At 31.8% G+C, this 20,035-nt stretch overlaps 1 protein-coding gene across 1 annotated transcript in view; it reads left to right on the forward strand.

Annotated features, from left to right (window-relative positions):
* Positions 1-1,562: 1,562 nt before the first annotated feature.
* Positions 1,563-20,035, forward strand: part of LOC148617839 (uncharacterized) — a 79,773-nt gene continuing 61,300 nt past the window's right edge. Inside the window, exons 1-3 of the mRNA XM_088585417.1 lie at positions 1,563-1,690; positions 8,827-9,071; positions 13,804-13,895. Of these exons, the coding sequence (XP_088441543.1) occupies positions 1,594-1,690; positions 8,827-9,071; positions 13,804-13,895 (434 nt within the window). The 5' untranslated portion in view covers positions 1,563-1,593. The remainder of the gene's footprint in view (positions 1,691-8,826; positions 9,072-13,803; positions 13,896-20,035) is intronic.

Genomic DNA, 20,035 nt, shown 5'->3' on the forward strand with positions numbered 1-20,035 from the left:
TGTCCCTGGATTACATTCTTTTGATAACTGCTATAACATTGGTTCCCTTGATTGTTCTTCATTACAGCTGATAGACTAACAATTCTTCCATTTACCATTGAATTCTTTGTAGACTTTGAAGACTTTTATTTTCACTTAAAGCGTTTCATGAGGCATGATAGTACAAATAATTATAACAGAGTTCAATGAGATTTGAAAACAGGAATACAATGTATGAACAAGGATATTCTATAGTATAGTAAACAAATTAGAGTTATTCCCCTTTTACCAAATAAAAAACAAATACTAATAGATATTATATTGCGACCTTTCTGCGTGGTATGCATGGTTTAAAGAAGAAAATATTTTTTTAAGTGAAAGCATGGAGACCATATATATAGCACGAAAAACATGTCTAAATATTCATAATACGTAGATATAGACCAATAAAACTAACAATACACCACAATAAACACGTACAACAAAATGAATGCACAAAGAAAATAAAGAAAAATTAAACAACCCGGACTCCACCAACCATGTAGAGGCAAGCTGTTTTTTTTTTCTAGAAACACCCGCTGACTTGCTTTATATTGTCAAATCTAGTAAAACGAAACTATAAGGGAAACCATATTGTCATAACAAATCTCATTCCATGAACGAAGTAGTCACCCTAACTACCAACGAGTTCATCTAAAGGCTATAGAACATTTGATTATTATAAATAAATTTCGAAGCAAGATAATTAAACTAAACCAAGGATTTATACATATTTAACGTCTTTACTAAACACACACAAAAGTTTAAAAAAATTTCATTCGACATTTCAGTTTCATCGTGCTAATTGTGGTAATATTGTTGTTCGTAAGTTTGGAATTTTCAATGAAGACGTGGCTTAACAATTTCAAATACACAGATGTTCGTGTAACTGCATCATCGCTCTCGCAGCTCTCTTACATATATACATGTATGATGAAAAGATCGGGCTCATTCAGCAAGTAATCCAAGTGTTTCAAGACATAGCTTTTCGACCGAATTTACATTACGGAAAATGTCAATGATAGTGATTCTTCCGTATAAAATCAAAATTATTAAGCAAAAGTTTTTCTTCCACAAACAATTCTAGATACAACTTTGAACAAATAGTATTTCGGATCTGTCTAGAAATATTTCCTTTCCAACATGAAATACGAATTAATCATGAAACTGTACACCTCAAAATTCTGGTACCATAATTCATAACACATATACCCTAGCTGCTAATATAAAATATATTTTGCAATTGAATGAAACAAAATTTTCACTAATCAAGGGGCATCCAGACCCCCCCCCCCCCCACACACACACACACACAGCTCCCCCCCCCCCCCCACCACCACAAACACACATCGTCCGTATAGTATAGTAACATGCATTTGTAAATCAAAATAGTGCAATTAAAGAGACTTCCATTAATCATTCGTTCAATCAATTAATCAGACAGACAATTCAAAGCAATCAATCCATCACACCCACTCCTTCAGAGCCTTCCCGGACAATCGCACCTGTTGCATGTCCATTGTTTACAGATGGCGCTTTTCGTCCGGAAGTGGCTTGTTTCAGTAGTAACTCAACATGGCGTTAGGGCCAGACTGGATGAATCAGTCGTGGTTTTTAGTTTGGATTTTTACTCTACTTTTAAGTGAATCTCAGACGAAAAAAACTCAAGTTTGTAAGTAATGAATTTAAAAAGCATGACCAGTTAGTTATTGTAAATAATTATGATTAGGGAGCGATAAAAAATTAAATTTAAATCAACCCTATATTCGCGGTTAGTTCTGACAATGGGAAATAATACATGATATTGATTGCGCTGCGATAACAATGCACTGACAGTGTCACATTGTTAGATTGCGTGTATAAGGAAGTTCTTAATCTAAAATATCGTCTTGGTAGCTCAAAACATGCACATCATTATGTTTTCTAAAAAAAATATGGATTGAAAAAAAAATTTGTTATGGTTATGATAGTGCATTTTTTTTTTCATATCAACTCACTGTTCAAATTATTATTGTTCAAAATTCGCATTTTTTGTTTGTTGTTTATTAATATTTTGTTCTTGTCATTTTTGCAACCAATCAAAAATTGTAATGCATTTTGATAGTATTTTACTTCTAATCAACATTTTTAAAAGTACAAGTACTGAATAAAAAAAGATTTACCATTTTAAGGAAAACAAAAGGTTTATGTACATTTTTGTTCATGTACCAAGTTGCATTTTGTAAATACACATTACTTTTATGATATAAAAAATAATTTACATTATACACATTCATTTAATAATTAATATTCTTTAAATAACATATATAATTCTAAGTAATTTACATAATACATTTTTTGTATATGGACAATTACATGTATTAAATTTTAATGATTTTTAATCAAGGTCATTGTACATGTACATTGCATGTTTACATTTAAATGTACAATTTGAATTAAAAAAAAAAACATGCATGAGTCTGCATTGTACAAGAACAAATCTGCACATTAGTATTTACATGTACATTTTCAGTGTACCGTAACAATATCTAAAATGTGTACTGATAATAAACTGATAAGGAGGGTGCTACTGTAAATGCCAGTTGAAGATTACTATAAACATGTAAAGAGTAATACCAATGTACATGTAAGTTGTGCTAGAATTGTAATGTGCTACAGGCAGAGGCAGAATTTTTTTCAGCACAGTAGGGTATGTTTGACCAGACCTGATTTGAAGCAGGTCTGATTGTGTGCTGTAAGAAATAAAACTCTATGCATAGGAACATGTTGCATGCTGTCTTGTGCAGCCATAGGCCTTGTGTTTGATTGAATTAAAGCATTTGAATTGGTAAATCATTCTTTTTCCATTTGCAAACGGCTATAAAGACCTCATCTTTTGGTAAAAAACTCATTGATGGATACCATTATTTTTCACACTTTTTATGGTTTGTGATTAAAATGCATATCAAGTCCACCATGTTCATTGTGCATTGCAAATGTAAATGTACATTACTGTGCAAATGTAAATTTTGTTTGTGCAATACATGTAGATACATCTGCACATGCACACTTTCAAAATCAAATCATTTTAATATTAGCAGGAACATATACATGTGCATGTTTACATTTAAATGTAAATAATAAATTCATGTATGGGGCTATATTGTACAAAATGTAAATCAAATCTGCACCTTGAGCACTTTCATATGTACATGCTAAAGTAAACATACATTATTTTGTACACCCAGTAACATGGGTATATACATTTACACTGTAATGTAAAATTGTGTTTACTGTAAAAGAAACCTAGCTGTATTATCATAAATAGCTGCAAATATATCTTACCATTAACAACAATAATAAAATGCCTGAATGATTTCATAGATACAAGGTCATGGCTTTCTGAATTTATTATTGAATAAAATAATGCAATTCATTGTTGTACTTTTGTACTGAATTAAAAGGCAATAAAATATAATTTAATGCATGCAGAACCTAATAAAGGATAATACAAACAAATATATATGTTACAGTGCAAACACATTTGTATGTGCATTTATACACATACTTTTTGTACATTCACAACATTGTGATCTGAAATACACTTTCAAGAAAAAAATTTCAATTTTGATAAGGTCTTTAATAAAAACGTGTATTTTGGCCTCATTGTACATTTATTTCTCAACATTTCATGAATGATTAGTCATGAAATGTGAAACATTTGTATGTACATGTATGCTATTGCAAAATCTATCAAAGAATTACATATTATTCAGGTAATGCTCTATACTGTTCTGATACCATCAGCTTAGACAAGCCCTTTAATTGTTGTGCAGTAATAATCTCAGTCAGTAGTTTATTGCCTCACATTCTGACATGAGATAGAAAGTCTATTGATCATTAATGTGTTATTTATGTGGCCTACCCTCTTTGTGAAGTTGTATAAAACACATTGTTACATTGGGATGTTTGTTGGTGTTCACTGGAGCAAAGAGATTTGGCCAATTAAACTTGTAAAACCTTAGGAAATCTGAGAAATTTAGGCTCCATCCTTTATTGTTAAATATTCTATTTAGGGTTAGATTAGGATGAAAAGAGAACAAATTATCACTTTAAGCATAAAGTTTTGTATAGGTAGGTGGGAGGAGAAGCATTTATAATAGGTGATTTTGACAAGAAAAAAACCCAAGTGTCAACATTTAAATGCTGAAAATTTGTGTAGAAGTTTTATTTTCTATGTTAAGTCTATTGATTTGATAAATAACAAGATTTTTCAGTATGAATAAAACATTTGTGTATATTACATTGCACATTATTGTGTACCGATTGTAAACTTGCTTTCTGCAAAAAAAATTTAAGTCATTAAGTTCTTCTGAGTACATGTACAGTACTTGCAACTACTAAGGAATGTACACAGGGTAGCAGAAAACATATATATATATATTATTTTTTTTTGGGTGGGGGGGGGGGGTGGGCATAAGTTTGTTTAGTTAGTGCACGTTATTATTAATTTTTTTTAGATCAGAAGTTTTGTTGCTTTGACTTAGTCACTTGAAGTTAAAGAGCTTAAAATCTATATCAAGCTGATTTTAAAGCGAAGCAATAACTCACAATTAATGTTCAGATGTATGAATCAAAATCATTTTTAAAATTTTTTGGTCTAATATAAAGTTAAGACCTAAGATATTGACTTTGTTATAATCTTATGGCGTGGTTGTCTATTTCATCAAAGCTCAGTTTACAATAAAATCTGTCATGTTAGCTAATTACTGTGTAATTTGAGTGTATTGTAATTATATTTGGGGTCTTAAGAAGGTGAAACAGAGGTTGACATTTTAGTTTCTCCCAGCTGTATTATTCAGCTATTGTTTATATAGTTTTTCATTGACATGTGGTACTAGATAATAGGAATGTTTTGAATTACATATTTTATTATAAGGAAGAGCAATAACATTTTTTGGGCAAGCTTGTTAATAAATTGTTAAAATTATATTACTGCAAAATGTCAATAAATGTGTGGTAAGATTTGACTTAAAATGAATTTGTTTTAGCCAGATTTATATGCAAAATGTAATCAGTGCATGTACATTTTACATATATGTGTACATATACATTTGTAGTTATAATTCAGGTACATATACAGTGTATATGGACATGTAACCTTCATTCATGATACGTTTGTATACAATTTACATTATACATGTACTATTTACTTTGAATACTTTCAAAAGAGACAGCAACTATGAGTTGAAAAAAGGATTTTTGTTAATAAGAAATTTGTCTACAGCATACATGACTGCTGTCTTTATAGTATGACATGGTTTAGGTTGACATAAGTCATTTCATGCTTTTGATCTAAAAAGTAAATAAAGATTATTTTAAGGTAATGAATAATTATGAATATCTTAACACCTAATCTGATAAAAGATCACAAAGTGTCAAATGTTTAAACAGAGGGTCAGATAAGACCACTGTGGTTAAATGTGAACTGTCACTTAATATTTATAATCACATATCTTTCAGCAATCAATTTGCTTAGGTAGACATTTTAAGATAATTTTCCATTTGGGTATTATTATTCTTTATTGTGCATTTGATGTTATCAGTTTTTTTTTCTTTATTTTATTTTATACATGTACATTTCAAAAATGTACATTCTGTATGTACATGTCATGTACACTAACACTTTCTTGTTACTCAATTGAAGAAAAACTTATTAGTAATACATGTAGGTGGGGGAATCTACATGTACATTTTGTACATTTGTACCTGGAATTTGTTTGATCTGATTCTTAAATTATTATTTTGAACTGTTTAAATTTTACAAATTACTTTTTATCTATGATCATGTATATGCATGTCAAAACAATTAGAGGAGTATTCCTACATGTAGTGATACATTTACATGTTTATCGAACTCAAATATTTAGTGCTACCTCATGTACAGTGTATATAGAACTACATGTACTTTGATCACGGATCAACTTATGACCTTAGAACCACTGAGATTCTGATTTTCTGTCAGACAGAAAATGATCTGCTGCAAATCATGTGGTGCCATTATGGAAGTTTAGTTAATGGGACAACTCAACCGGAAGACAAGTCATCCAATCCCTCTATCTATTAGGCTTATAGATCTCTACTTTGTCTGCCACATACAATACACTAACTACAGAACTGTAACTTTTAAGGTCCTTTATTTTATTTTTTTTCGCGGACAGTGCTTATGAGGTCATAGAAGAAGGGCCTGATGGGGGGGTCTCATCACAATTCACAATTTGATTTTTTTGTCAATCACAATTCATAGAAAATAAATTTCAATGATCACGAATCACGAAAATATAAAAAGAGTATCCCCAATCAATCTCAATAATAGACATTCAGAAGCTGGTTGTTTGTGTTGTAGATTGGTTTTATTAAGCTACAATCAAATATATTACTGGCTCATTACTTGTTTACTTGTTGAATTCTCCAAGGTTCTAATTGCACTTTTAAAACTATCACGCCACTTCAACTTTTTAAGCCAAGAAATACAACTCAATGGAACTCTTTATTTCTGTAATAGAAAAAAAATCACGAGAACGAAATATATGTCTCAATCACGAAGAACAAACATAAAACTCCAATTAAAACAATTCACGAACAATGCTTTCATCATGAATCACGAAAAATATATCTGTAGAAAAACGGATCATGATAGCAAAATGCGCTGATCGCGAAGAATGAAAATAACCCATTAGGCCCCTCATAGAAGTGCACTCTGATATAAATGTGGTCATAGAAGTGCACTCTGATATAACTGAGATCATAGAAGTGCACTCTGATACAAATGTGGTCAGAGAAGTGCACTGATATAAATGTGGTCTTTGAAGTAGTCTGATACAAGTGTGATCATAAAAGTACACTCTGATACAAATGAGGTCATATAAGTGCACTCTGATACAAATGTAAGTGGAGGCCCTACCCCATGTGGAAGACTGAATCTTTTATGTCCACAAATGTGTTGATTTTAGACATATTCCCATTTGGTCATTGTCCTATGATCATACATGTACATGTACATGTATTTCCATTCATGTATCTCTGATTATTTTAATTGTACATGCTTTGTTCTAATTACAAAGTTACTCAAATCAGCACTTTACCTTAACTGTTGATCTGCAAAGGCATGAAGGTGAACACTTTACAGTGATTGTTTGATTTCAAATGAAATGTTCCTTATTACGTTAATGTATTTATAATGAGTTAAACACAGTCAGGAGAAAGATTGACACTTAAGATAACTGCCTACACCCTTGGTGGATCAAACATTCTCTGTAGGTTTTTTTTAAATTAACCATTTAATGAGGTAAATTGATTTTATGCACTAATGGAGGATTATATAAAAGATGAGTTTGTTTGCAATTGAAATTGTGCATTTGAAAGGTTTTTTTTGTATGATGTAAAATTGTATTATTCATAAGGTTTTATCTGATACAATGTATAGAAAAGTGAACAAATTACTAAAAATGTATTTACACTTCACAACTCAGTCACAGGGACTTGTAATAATGGTTTCATTTAATACACAATGTATATACAATATACATGTTGACTGATAACCTGGGTCATATTTTTAATTTTTCACTTTTTTGAGCAACTCGTTGGGTGTTTCTAGAAAAGCAGAGGACGCTTACCATACCGGGAACCTAGTCCATGCTCTGAGGTGCTCATTTGCTTTTGTTACTTTGTATGTATGATTTTAGTTACTTTATGTTCTTCATTGTGTAGGTCGGTTTTCCATGTCTGGTCTTTGTCCCTGGATTACATTCTTTTTATTACCGCTATAACCTCGGTTCCCTTGGTTACTTTTTGATTACCACTATAACCTAGGTTCACGTGGTTACTCTTTGATTACTGCTATAACCTCAGTTCCCTTGGTTACACTTTGATCACCACTATAACCTCGGTTCCCTTGGTTACTCTTTGATTACCGCTTTAACCTCGGTTCCCTTGATTTCTCTTTGATTACTGCTATAACCTCGGTTCCCTTGATTACTCTTTGATTACCACTATAACCTTGGTTCCCTTGGTTACTCTTTGATGTAGAGTAAAACCTGTCTTAACAGACTTTAAATTTGTGTTGGTTTAGACAAGTGTTCTGTTTATAAATGTTAAAAATAATTTAAATTGATACAATGGGACCCTTTTTAGTGCTGGTTTAAATGAAAAAAATATGTTCTAACAAAAGATGGACTATAGCCCCAGAAACACTTGTATAATTTTGGAAGCTTTGGTGCACGATCCTGTATTATCAGACATTCTTTACATTGTGGTTGTTTTAAAAGGAGGAATATGCCCACCTTTCTGTACAAAAATGTACAATCCTGGTTTACCCTGATAAAGGATGACAAATTCTTTCTACCCAGAGGTTCTTTTGGATGAACTTCTATAGCTGCAGACGTCTGTTTATTATCACAATGACATTTTATAATTAAAAGGTGTAATTTTTTGCTTGTATCTTAAATGGACATCCCTCAATCAAACCAAGGCAAAACAGTGTACCAAACATAAAACTGAAAAAAAAAAAAAAAAACAACAACTAATCAGGGATAAAAATTAGCATTAGCCCATTGCTACTAGATTTTTAGCTGGGTTGACATATAGAAAATATTAAACAAAAATATGGTCTGGCCTACCAGCTAGTATTTCCTAATTTTTATCCCTGCTAATAGTGAGACAAAAGTTAATTCACAAAGACAGCTCACTGAAACCTTGGACTCATCAAACATGTCAAATTTTAATGATCTTTTATTTTTATTCATGAATTATAAACTTTTGTATTTTCAGATTATATGGAGAACCCAGAATGTAATGATTTTAAATACCTAGGAGGTGCTACAGTATATTCACATGACAAACAGTTATCGGAATATTATGACCATCGGATTTCATGTCAAATTACATTCAAGGCAGAAAATGAGGGCTGGAAGCTTGTACTCAAATTTGTATATATCGATATACCAGATCGAGATGACAAAATTTGCAACGATGCCATTTATGTTTTTAATAGTGATAAAATTTTAAATCCTTTTGTAAGTTTTTGATTATATTGGGATAATCTGTTTCTGTTGATAATGATCTATAATAACAGTTGGGTGATTATCTCCCTTTGTGAGGGATTATTTTTCAACACAGCAAGGGGTATTTAAAGTTATGCAACAAAAGTAACATTATTGTCATTATAATATCATATAGTATGTTTGTTATGCAATGTTATTTTTTTATGAAAAAATACTCCTCTTTTTTTATTGGAAGATACGGTGAAGTACTTTTGTAGACACAGCCATCCTTTGTATTAATGCATTGATTGTTGACATCATCAACAGGGAGGGACGTGCATGCCTTACATACAGTGATGGGTCTTTGGCTATTATTTGCTCATTTTTTAAATTATTGAAGAAATTTTAACTTTTCTAGCAATAAGGGGGTTCAGTTCCTTCCTTGGAAAAAAGTGAAGAAAATGTTGTTTAAATGTCATTAATGCACCTACACAAATTTATGTAGGAATGCATTAGGGCAAATAAGTATTGATTTTTTTACCTTTTTTTTATGGTGCCGACAAATCCTGCCCAAATTCAAAGTTAATTTGATAAACAAATGGAAGTGGTGGCAGGAAAATCCTAATTTACATGGAAGTTGTAATAATATCTTTGTACATGTAGTATACAGGTATGATCTGCATTTATCAATTTGTGAACTGTGAAATGAAATGTTATGGTGAAGTGGTTTTATGAAGAATTGTTGAAAAATGACAACCAAACTACAGCCTGATGATTAATTTGTAGCTTTAAATACTGGTATATGGAAAACCTGGGATAAAATTTCAGTCTATTTCTATTGTAAATTGACAGTGATTAAATAATTTGTCTGTGGGAGAAAAAAAGAGGTTTAGAATAATACTGTTTATGGGTCATAATTCGATATGTTGCTACTTTTAGTATTGTTCCCTACTTGATTGATGTTTTAACCAACAGCAAAGAATTAAAATCCCAAGGGAAAAAAATGGGCAATACGAGTTAATAATTATAGGGTGCTCCATTGTTGCAAATTATTTTGGATTTTTACAGTCTTTTAAGTATCAGTTTGCATAATCTTTACACTGCACATCTTGTAACTTCTATTTTTTTGCCACAAAATATGAAAATGCATAATGTGTGGTCAGTCAGTTGTTTGTGTGTGTGGGTAGGGATTCATCTTTCATGAATTGCTAAGATTTGCTGTTACAAAAACAATTTAATTTACACTACATGTACATGTACATGTACATGTAAATACATGCACTTATTCTGAGGAGTAAATCAAAATACTGGAGTTTATTTCATTAAATTGGCAGCAACAATATTGCCCTATATTCCTTGAACAATTAACAACAATCTTAGCAAAATTTGCTCAATATTCATGATATTCCTTTGACAAATACAAAGGTCTTAGCAAAACTTGTCATACATGTATATTCCTTTAAAAAGTACAACAATTGTAATGCAAAACTTGCCAAATGTTCCTTTAACAAGTACATGTACATGTACAATGATCTGAGTAAAAATTGCCAAATATTCTGTGGACAGAATTTCTCAAATTTATTATAAACATGTTATGTGCTTGTAGTAAAAATGAAATGTAATGGTTTCCAAATTACAGTTAAGTTTTCATTCAGATTATTATTGCTGATTTTTAAGGAGATTATGCATGTAGCATGGGCTCCTCTTTCCTACAATATGATTGGCAGGTTTGCAATTCAGGGTAATTGAAGTCAATGAGTTATTCCAGGGTCTGTTTTTGTATGTGGAGAATGTCCCTTTGATATCTGTGTAGTAAGATGGATGTTTTTTTTCCACTAGTATTTACACAGTATTTATCTTGTCACCTTCTAAGAGTTGAGAAATACAATGAGTGACAATTATTGACAAAGCTATTGACTAAATGTAAATATTGAGCCTGAGATATTGCTTTACTGATAGGATATGTGTTGATAGCACATGAACATACATTTTGTATAAAATGATTGAGCTCAGATTCTTATAAAAATTAAGGGCCCAAAATGTTAAATGTTATGTTTTCCATTGATCAGTTAATGTTTGTCGGTCTGTACTGAAACCAACTACTGTGAAAATATTGTTTGTGGAGTTCCAATTCTCGTGGATTTCGTGGGTATGGTAAACAACAAAATTTGGTTCCCAACGAAAAGGAAATTTTCCATTCATATGTAAGATAGAGTTGTCAAATCAACAAATTCACGAATCCACAAACTTATCATTTTCCCCTAAACCACGAAAATTGATACCCGCAAATAAAAGTACTTTCACAGTAACAATGATTTTGATGAATTTGGTCAAGACATACATTTGTAACATTTGTTATACTTATTTTATATTACAAGTGTAATAGCATGTATATATATATATATATACATTTTTTTGATATGTTATACTCAGTCTTGTTCTTGTTTTGTTTTTTTGTCTACGTCACTGACCAATTCTCTGTTTAACAGAATGACAGATAAAATTCATTTATGTTGAGATATGTGGGAGCATCCAATTTCTTCTGGTTCTTTATCCAACAGTTGAACTTAACATATGCAATAAATATGAACAAGATAAAATAACAAGTGCACTTAGTTCAGCATAATATAGATACATAACTTTACAAACTATTGCACTCTATTCACATCAGGAGGCTTTAAGTAGCCCTTTATTCAACACATATTTTGCTAAAATCTGACATTTGAAGATAAAAAAATGTGCATTAGCTTGGGGAAATTAGCCGATAATTACTTTATAACTTATTTCTACAGCTTGTAAATTAGTATAGTTATATGAAATTTTGCAGTTTTTTTATGTAGAATATGGCAGGCTATTAAGTAGTGTTGGGAATGTTATGAAAGATGGTGCTTGTCAAATATTTTGATATAAATTAATTCCTTACTTCATATTGCAAAGTGCTGCTATATTTCATTTGCAACTTGTTACGCTTTTGTGGAAATTGATTCATTGGTGGCCTTGTTATAATAGATGTTTCTATTTAATTTAGTTATTGATGAAAACAGGATGTAAATACATGTGTATTTAAATTTCATACTGGTATATACACTACTGTCAACCAAAATTTAATTTCTCCACTCTTCACAGTGGAGCCACTCATGTCCTCCACTGTGACTCCACCATAGTAAAAACTAGGATGAAATTGCTCAATTTCAATAGTTTTCAATATTTTTTCTGTCCTTTATTGAAATGTATTAAACTGCTGGAACCATTAAATATACATTTGTATAAAGATAGGAGAAGTTAGTTACAGACAATTTTTGAAATGGTGACTCCACTGTGGAGACTGGAGACATTGTGACTCCACTCAAAATATCTCCACTGTGGAGAGTGGAGAAATTAAAATTTGTGTTGATAATGGTGTACATGTACCTACATTGTAGCTGTAACAGTTAAATTCGTAAGAGGGTGTAGAAGGGACTTCCCCCTTTTTTTGCTGGAAAATTTTGGTTGATTTTCATGTATATAGAAAATTAATACGAATTTTTGGAGTTTTTTTTTACCTACTAGTGATTGTCTTTGTTTAAAATCTTTTAATATTCAAACCTATCTAAAGTGGCCTTCCAAAGGAAAGCAGTAATGGTCGCATACATTTTGTAAGGCAGGTGGTCTTTATGTACAGGTCTGTTTTACATAGACATGATAGAAAGCACTACTTAGAGATATTGGAATCATAGTGTTTTCGAAAGATTTTTGCTGAACACAGGTGGTTCCTTTGGTTTGATGGAATGTATACAATCTTATTAATGGACTGAATACAGTCTTTCCAAAGGTTCATCAGACCGTCAGATATCACTGGTAAAAATGTGACAGGACCGGTAAAAAAATCTGGAACGCCAGACTGGATGTCCAGAAAACGTCCAATATTAGTCATTCTTGATTAAGGTTAAAATGGACGGTAAAACTTGGTTCAGTCCTGAAAATAGTATGTCTACACAGGACCGAATGTCCTGAAAAAAAAAATGAACCTTTGGGAAGACTTTGAATGATTTGTTTGCTGGTATTTCAGGTTCACTCGGGGTTGATATGCAATTAGGTTGATATGAAGGGAATTCCATGTTAGTCCTTTTTCATGATTTACCTTTTTTTTTTTTTTTTTTTTTCAGGGGTATAGGAGTTTAAAATTACTTTCAAGAATGAAAAGTCCTAAACCTTTCAAAGTTGCAAATCAATGGTCCACTTGATTAAAATCAAAAGTTGTCAATAAAGTACATGTCAGTTGATGTACATCTAACTATCAAGGTCTCTGATAGTTAGATGTACATTAAATCTGAGTTAATTTATTTATTAACCTGAGTTAATAATTAAATTAAAATTTTACAGTTTAATTTAATTATTTGTCAGAAATTGAAGGCTCTGGTCCTTTGACCACTGCTAAGTAGATTTCCTTGGATATTGTACCACCAAGCAAGTTTCTGTCCTGGAACAAGCTACATGAAACACTATATCTTAGTACTGGACCCATAGAATGAATTTATACTGCCAAAACTTAGGTTTTATTCTTTTGTTGCATAATTCTCCACTTTATATTTCCCTTTAGGATACAGGATACAGCTTGTTTGAATATGCTTAAACACCTAGATACTATGAAAATAGAAATAACTTCAAAAATTTCATTAGATTGGTTATTGAAGTTTGTAATTTTGTGACTTTTATTATTCCAATTACTGCATTTTATCCGAATATTGCCCTAATTAATTTTTTATTTTAATAATTCATATTTTAGAAAGAAGCCGGTGGTAATTATGGTCTTTGTGGTTCCATAGCGCCATCAGAACCAATGACATCATCAGGACAGTTTATTACCGTTAATTTTAGGTAAGTGAATTCCCATGTTTTAGTGTAAGCGTTCATGATCTGCAAACTTGGATTTAAAGACTGATCATTTATTTTTCTAAAAAATGTTGAAAAAAAGCTGATAGATTTTTATTGATCTTCTGTACAAGATTATTTTCCTTCCCCTACCTGGAAATGCAAGGGCATGCAAGAGAGGATATTAATCTTGTAGCAATTACAACTGGTAATTGTTTATGCTTTATTTTGCCTATGACATCATTAGTTCTGGTAATCTAAGTTACTAGACCTTATTTTTCTCATCATTGCACTGTGCAATGAAGAAAAATTAAGAACGAGATCAAAGAAAAAAAATTGAAAAATATGGGGGAATGGCATATTTCCAAATACATTTGTACCTCTATGAATTTTCCTAATCACTGGTATTTACTGCAAATAAAGGTCTAAAAGCGATAAAAGTAGAGCTTGTTATGAAAAAAAAAAAATTGTCATCCCTTTTCGTACTGAAGTTTTCGATGAAAAAACCTGGATATCAATTTTCTAATGGATAATTGCATGAGGTTTGATAACAATTCAGCAAATAATGGGGGAGATACACACACATGAATACCTCTACTGTTATATTGAGGACAATTACATTTTATGTTGGACAGACAGACTGACAGATCAAACAAATACATGTTCCTCTTCTCTAAATGGGAGGGAGATTAATTTTGCGGCATCTGATCTATTTGATAATTATATTTGATATTCTTAACATTGTAACACTTTATGGTGAACTACAGGTAAAAGTCCTATCTAGATTGCTATTTTATGCCTTTAATTACAGCACCTTTCCAATATCAGAATAATTTGCTGGAACATTTATATCAATAACAGCCTATTTGAACAGAGGTGTAATTGATTTTCAACTTGAATTTCATTAAAATAACAGTGCACAATTATCTGATAACTTAGCAAACACAAATTTTTATATTCAGTTGATAACACTTGAAATGCATTAAAAAAACAGCACTTATAAAGAAAACATGTCTTTTTTATCTTGGAACACATCAGGACATTAGGATCATAAAACCTTCCATCTATCCTTCTAATTATATTTAGAAAAATGGCACTTTGATCATTACCTATGGGTGGCTAGATTAAAAGATGAGCTTTGAAAAATGGCAGTATAACGTGTGATGACATATGAAATACCAGAGAAATGTACTGAAAATGCCGAAAATTTTGACATCTGTTTCAGATCGCAGTGGTGCATTGACACAAACTGTGATAAGAATGGTTGATAATTAGCAATGTATTCTGGTTAATGTTTAACATAAGAAACATCTAATACAAAAAAAAGGCCTCCAGATGAATTTTCATTGAAAATATCTAAGGAAAAAATTATCTGTAAGAAGATTGACTTGATTCCACTTCAGAATCATGACTGCTGATATGGAGCTTAGGATTTTTTCATAAAATGATAAATCGTTATTCTGGCACATGGAGATACCAAGACTCCAGCAAAACTCATCTTAATTCTAATCCTTTGTAAAATTCCATGATGCTGAAGTTGTACATGTATAAAACAGCAATAACTTCTCTTAGTTTGTGCTCACTTTTCCCATTTGTTTGTACGCTACAGGCAGAAATGTGCAATAACTTCTTCCTTAGTTTGTGCTAACTTTTCTCCTTTGTATGCTACAGGGAGAAATGAGCAAAAACTCCTAGTTTGTGTTCACTTTTCCCATTTGTTTGTATGCTACAGTGAAAAATGTGCAATAACCTCACCTAGTTAGTGCTCACTTTTCCCATTTGTATGCTACAGGGAGAAATGAGCAAAAACTCCTGTTTTGTGCTCACTTTTCCCATTTGGATGCTACAGTAAGATTAATGAGCAAAAACTCATAGTTTGTGCTCACTTTTCCCATTTGTTTGTATGCTACAGTGAGAAGTGTGCAATAACCTCTCCTAGTTATTGCTCACTTTTCCCATTTGTATGCTACAGGGAGAAGTTTTTGAAATATATTACAAGTACATGGTCAACAAGGTCTATATTGTTATATTTGCTTATTTGCTTTTGTTACTTAGTATGTATGATTTTAGTTACTTTATGTTCTTTGTTGCGTATGTCTGTTTTCCATGTCTGGTCTTTGTCTCTGGATTACATTCTTTTGATTACTGCTATAACCTTGGTTCTCTTGATTACTCTTTTAAATAGAATTTGCTTAAAACTTCCCCTTGTCACCAACTCTTGGATATACATGTATGTATTTGAACTTTGCAATAAAAAAAATCTATTAGATATAAATTAAGAATGCCACGATAGTACACAAGGTACTACTCAATTTAAAGGCTGAGAAGTCTAAATTGCTAGTTATGACACAACTCTTAATGCTTGGGTCACCTTAAACATTTAATTTATACATGTATGTTATGTATGGCTTATATGTATATGTATCTTTCCTGTAGCACCAAACATATAGAAACAAATCAACATTCTGACCCAATTTACTTTTGATTATGTGATGTTATGTCAATATGTTAAAATCTTACAATCAATCTGTTTATGGGCAATTGCTATTCCTGGTATGTTGTCATTGGATATTGTTGATAGATTTTAGTACCCCTACATCTATTTCTTCAATATTTCAGTAGTAGCTATGCAGTAAGTACAATAGAAAAATGATAATATATTTAAATTGCTGATTATAAGAATGGCTGTACAATTAGGGTCATAGAGTTTTCACAAGCATTGATGATGGTTAGCTTTTTTCATGGTTTTGACATATTCTTGCAGGTCTCACACTCCTTACAATTTATTCTGTTATGAAATGATGTTAGTATATAAGATAGCCAACAATTGTTGTCGACAATTAAAGCCCAACTTTTGGGATACCTTGCCAAAGAGTCCTACTTGCAGTTAGGCGCTATGTTATGTGTCCTAACTCTTATAGTGCTGGTGATAGGCCAATTTAGTTCAGATAATTCTCATTTCTCTTATCAAATTTTGACACCATGTCATGACCTCAGATGAAGGTCAACCATAAACTACTAGTAGGGTTGTTGTCATAGGTAAACATGTAATTACCTCTGACTGATAGCTGACAGAAGAGAATGTGTTAGGATAATTAGAGTGACATATAAATTACCCATGTAACAAGACATGTCTGCATGGGTTAGGGACAAATTGATTTATAAGTGAAAAGGTAGAAAATATAGATTTCTATGCTGTCATCAGGTATTCAACTAACATATTTTCATATTCTGTATATCTGTCTTTCCCTTTTCCTTAGGCCTAAAAGGTGTTTAAGGTTCGTGAATGTTGCCCCAGTCAGATTCTCCGCTTTCCATTTAGTTTGTTGCTCTTTTAAACAACCCCCCTGTTCTTTCAAGGCCATTTACATATCTGAGAAATCATATTGAAAGTTTTTACTGAATAAGTCATGCAAGAGTATGCAGAAACAGGATCTAAATGGACATGCTTTTAATTAATAAGATCCAATCGCACCCGTTTTTTTTTTGTCATGCCTCACGTAAATTAATGCTTTATGTCTGATTTCACGAAATAACAGAGTTTATTTTGGCCTTGAATGACTATCATTTATAGAGATTTGATCAGAATAAAGTATTTGTTCTTGCCACTAGAGTATTAGAATAAGTGTGCCTTGTATCGTATGATTTACCGATAACTGGTAAATTAACAGGGGAAATAACTCATGTGTAAACAATGAAAAGTGCATTTGTAACATTAGATCTCACATCAGAGCATTAGAGCTTGAAATTATTCAATAATTAAAACATGTATAGGCATTTTCATTAGACCCTGCTTATGGATTGCTGTAATGAGAAATCACTAATACAGTTACCAAGTTATAATAGTGTCTTTTTATACCCAGCTCCGAAGGATAGGGGTATACTGTTTTATCATTGTCCGTGCTACAGTACATGTTTCCTTAACACATTTTTCTGTCAGTTTTCTCAGTAACTTCTTATCACAGCAGCTTGAAATCTAAAACACTTACTTGCTGTAGGTATGCCATTTGGCGGGATACATTTTTGGGAAAATTTAACAACTTGCTCTTTACCAAGAAATTTGTTTATTTTTGACATATTTGGAGAGTTGAAATTTTCTCGACAACTACTCATCACAGCATCTTAGAATTTTAACACATTCTTCATGGGATGCATTTTGAGAAAAATTTGACAACAACTTTCTGTTTACAGAGGAATTTGTTTCTTATATCGTTATTAAGAGAAGGGTATCACTACCGAGCTATTGCATGATTTAATTGATGTGCTCATGCAAGCACACCTTTGACTTGTGTGCACACAATGCATATGTATGATTTACACAGTACATACACACAATTTGATTTACATACACAAATTATAATCTGTGTGGTGTATGGTAGTGTGAGTGTCTTTTAGTGCAAATGGACCTGGGTTTTAATAGTTATTCCACAGCCAAGTCACACCACCGACTTCAAACTGGTAGTCACTGCTTCTACACCATGCATATGGTGTATAAAAGGGTTGTCTTTTGGTCAGAGAAATGTGGAGGAGTAAAATGACATGCTTACCTGCATGTGGTTGCTTCTGTGAGCTAGAACATTAAAAATCAGGTTCTAGATATCAGAATGGTCAAAAGCTTGGTCTGATTGATTAAATTTCATGTCCTAATCTGCTATAGTACGTTAATTATCAATCTTAAACACAATACATGTTTATACTGAAGTGTGGATGTTGAATGATTTAAGATAATACTCATGTGGAGCACACATGGTGGAGCATACAATAACTATATTTTCAAAATACACACAAGTACATGTACATGTAGTCCCTGATGAAGTCCTCATAGTAACATGTGGGCATATTCGTGTACATTGTACATACAGCATATATTTTCGTAAATATTATTATTTTAACCTAAAACAAGTCTTGCATTTTATTGTTGATTTAAATAAAATATTATTCCAGGGATTATTTTTACTCATTTTAACAAAGTCAAAGGGCATTTTTTTGTTTTAATGGGAGATCTGACTCCCATATCTATAAAAATGATTCACATGTCTGCTTTTAATAGATTTTTATTTCTTTCTGCGAATAAAACTAGAAAAAAAAACTATTCAAATGGAAGATCTCTGTTTGCCTTTGATCATAGGAAGCATAGTATATTTACCTGATCAAGTTCAATGGTGTTAAAACATACTCTTACAGGTGAAAGGAATTCTATCTGCAGGTGATATAAATCAAACGCACCCCAAGGTAAACATGTGATTTCTATTACCCAACATCAAACATAACTTAGTTGTTATGACTGATAGGCTTTTAACCTCTCAACATCTAACATCACTAATTTAGATAAGGAAAATGTAAAAGGAATAGACAATCACTGCAGAAAATGTGATAAACAAATCATAAATGACATGAGGAGAGGCTTTACCAATCTCTTTATAGGAGATGTCACTGTACTCTGAGGATACTGTACAGTGTAATCCAATTTTAAATTTTATACCAATTATATTTTGTAATATTTTGTATATTTCATTCACTTCATCTGTTTGTCCTTTCATACCAGTGTTGTCGGCTTGTCCATCCGTCCATTACACTTTTCATATCACATTTCTCAGCTTCTATTTGAGGGTATGCTTGGATATTTTGTATACTGCTTTCACATGATGACACCTCTTTCTAGGTTCCTGAATTCTTGTCTACTGTCTGTTTACTGTATGCCCAATTTATTGGCACCTTTTTGAACTTATGTTTCTTCAAGTGGACCATTGATATAAAACTTAAAAAAGACCATTAATTTGAAACTTTAAAAATCCAGGTCAATCCACTCATGAAGTAAATTTGGACCTCAGTGCACTATCCACAAGAAAATTTAAAATTCGGCTTTTGTAAGCTAAAATCAATCACAACTTTGACATGTACATACCATGACTCGATGATGACATTACTGGAAGTCCTTTGTTTAATTGTACATTTGTGTAATGCATAGTCAGTTTCTTTATTTCTGTTTTGAAAAGGCACTGAGACCTTTTTGAACTGATTTTCAGGTGTGTTTAATTGCATAATATTTTTTTCCACAGTGGCCAGATTCAAAATTAGAAGGGTTGTGATCACACCAAAGTATATTAACCCCACCACATTTTTTGGGCTGTCCTAAGTCAGGAATT

The sequence above is a fragment of the Perna viridis genome, chromosome 5, assembly GCF_037379345.1.
Source record: "Perna viridis isolate PV_CMFRI_1.1 ecotype Kerala chromosome 5, ASM3737934v1, whole genome shotgun sequence".
Lineage (NCBI taxonomy): Eukaryota > Metazoa > Mollusca > Bivalvia > Mytilida > Mytilidae > Perna > Perna viridis.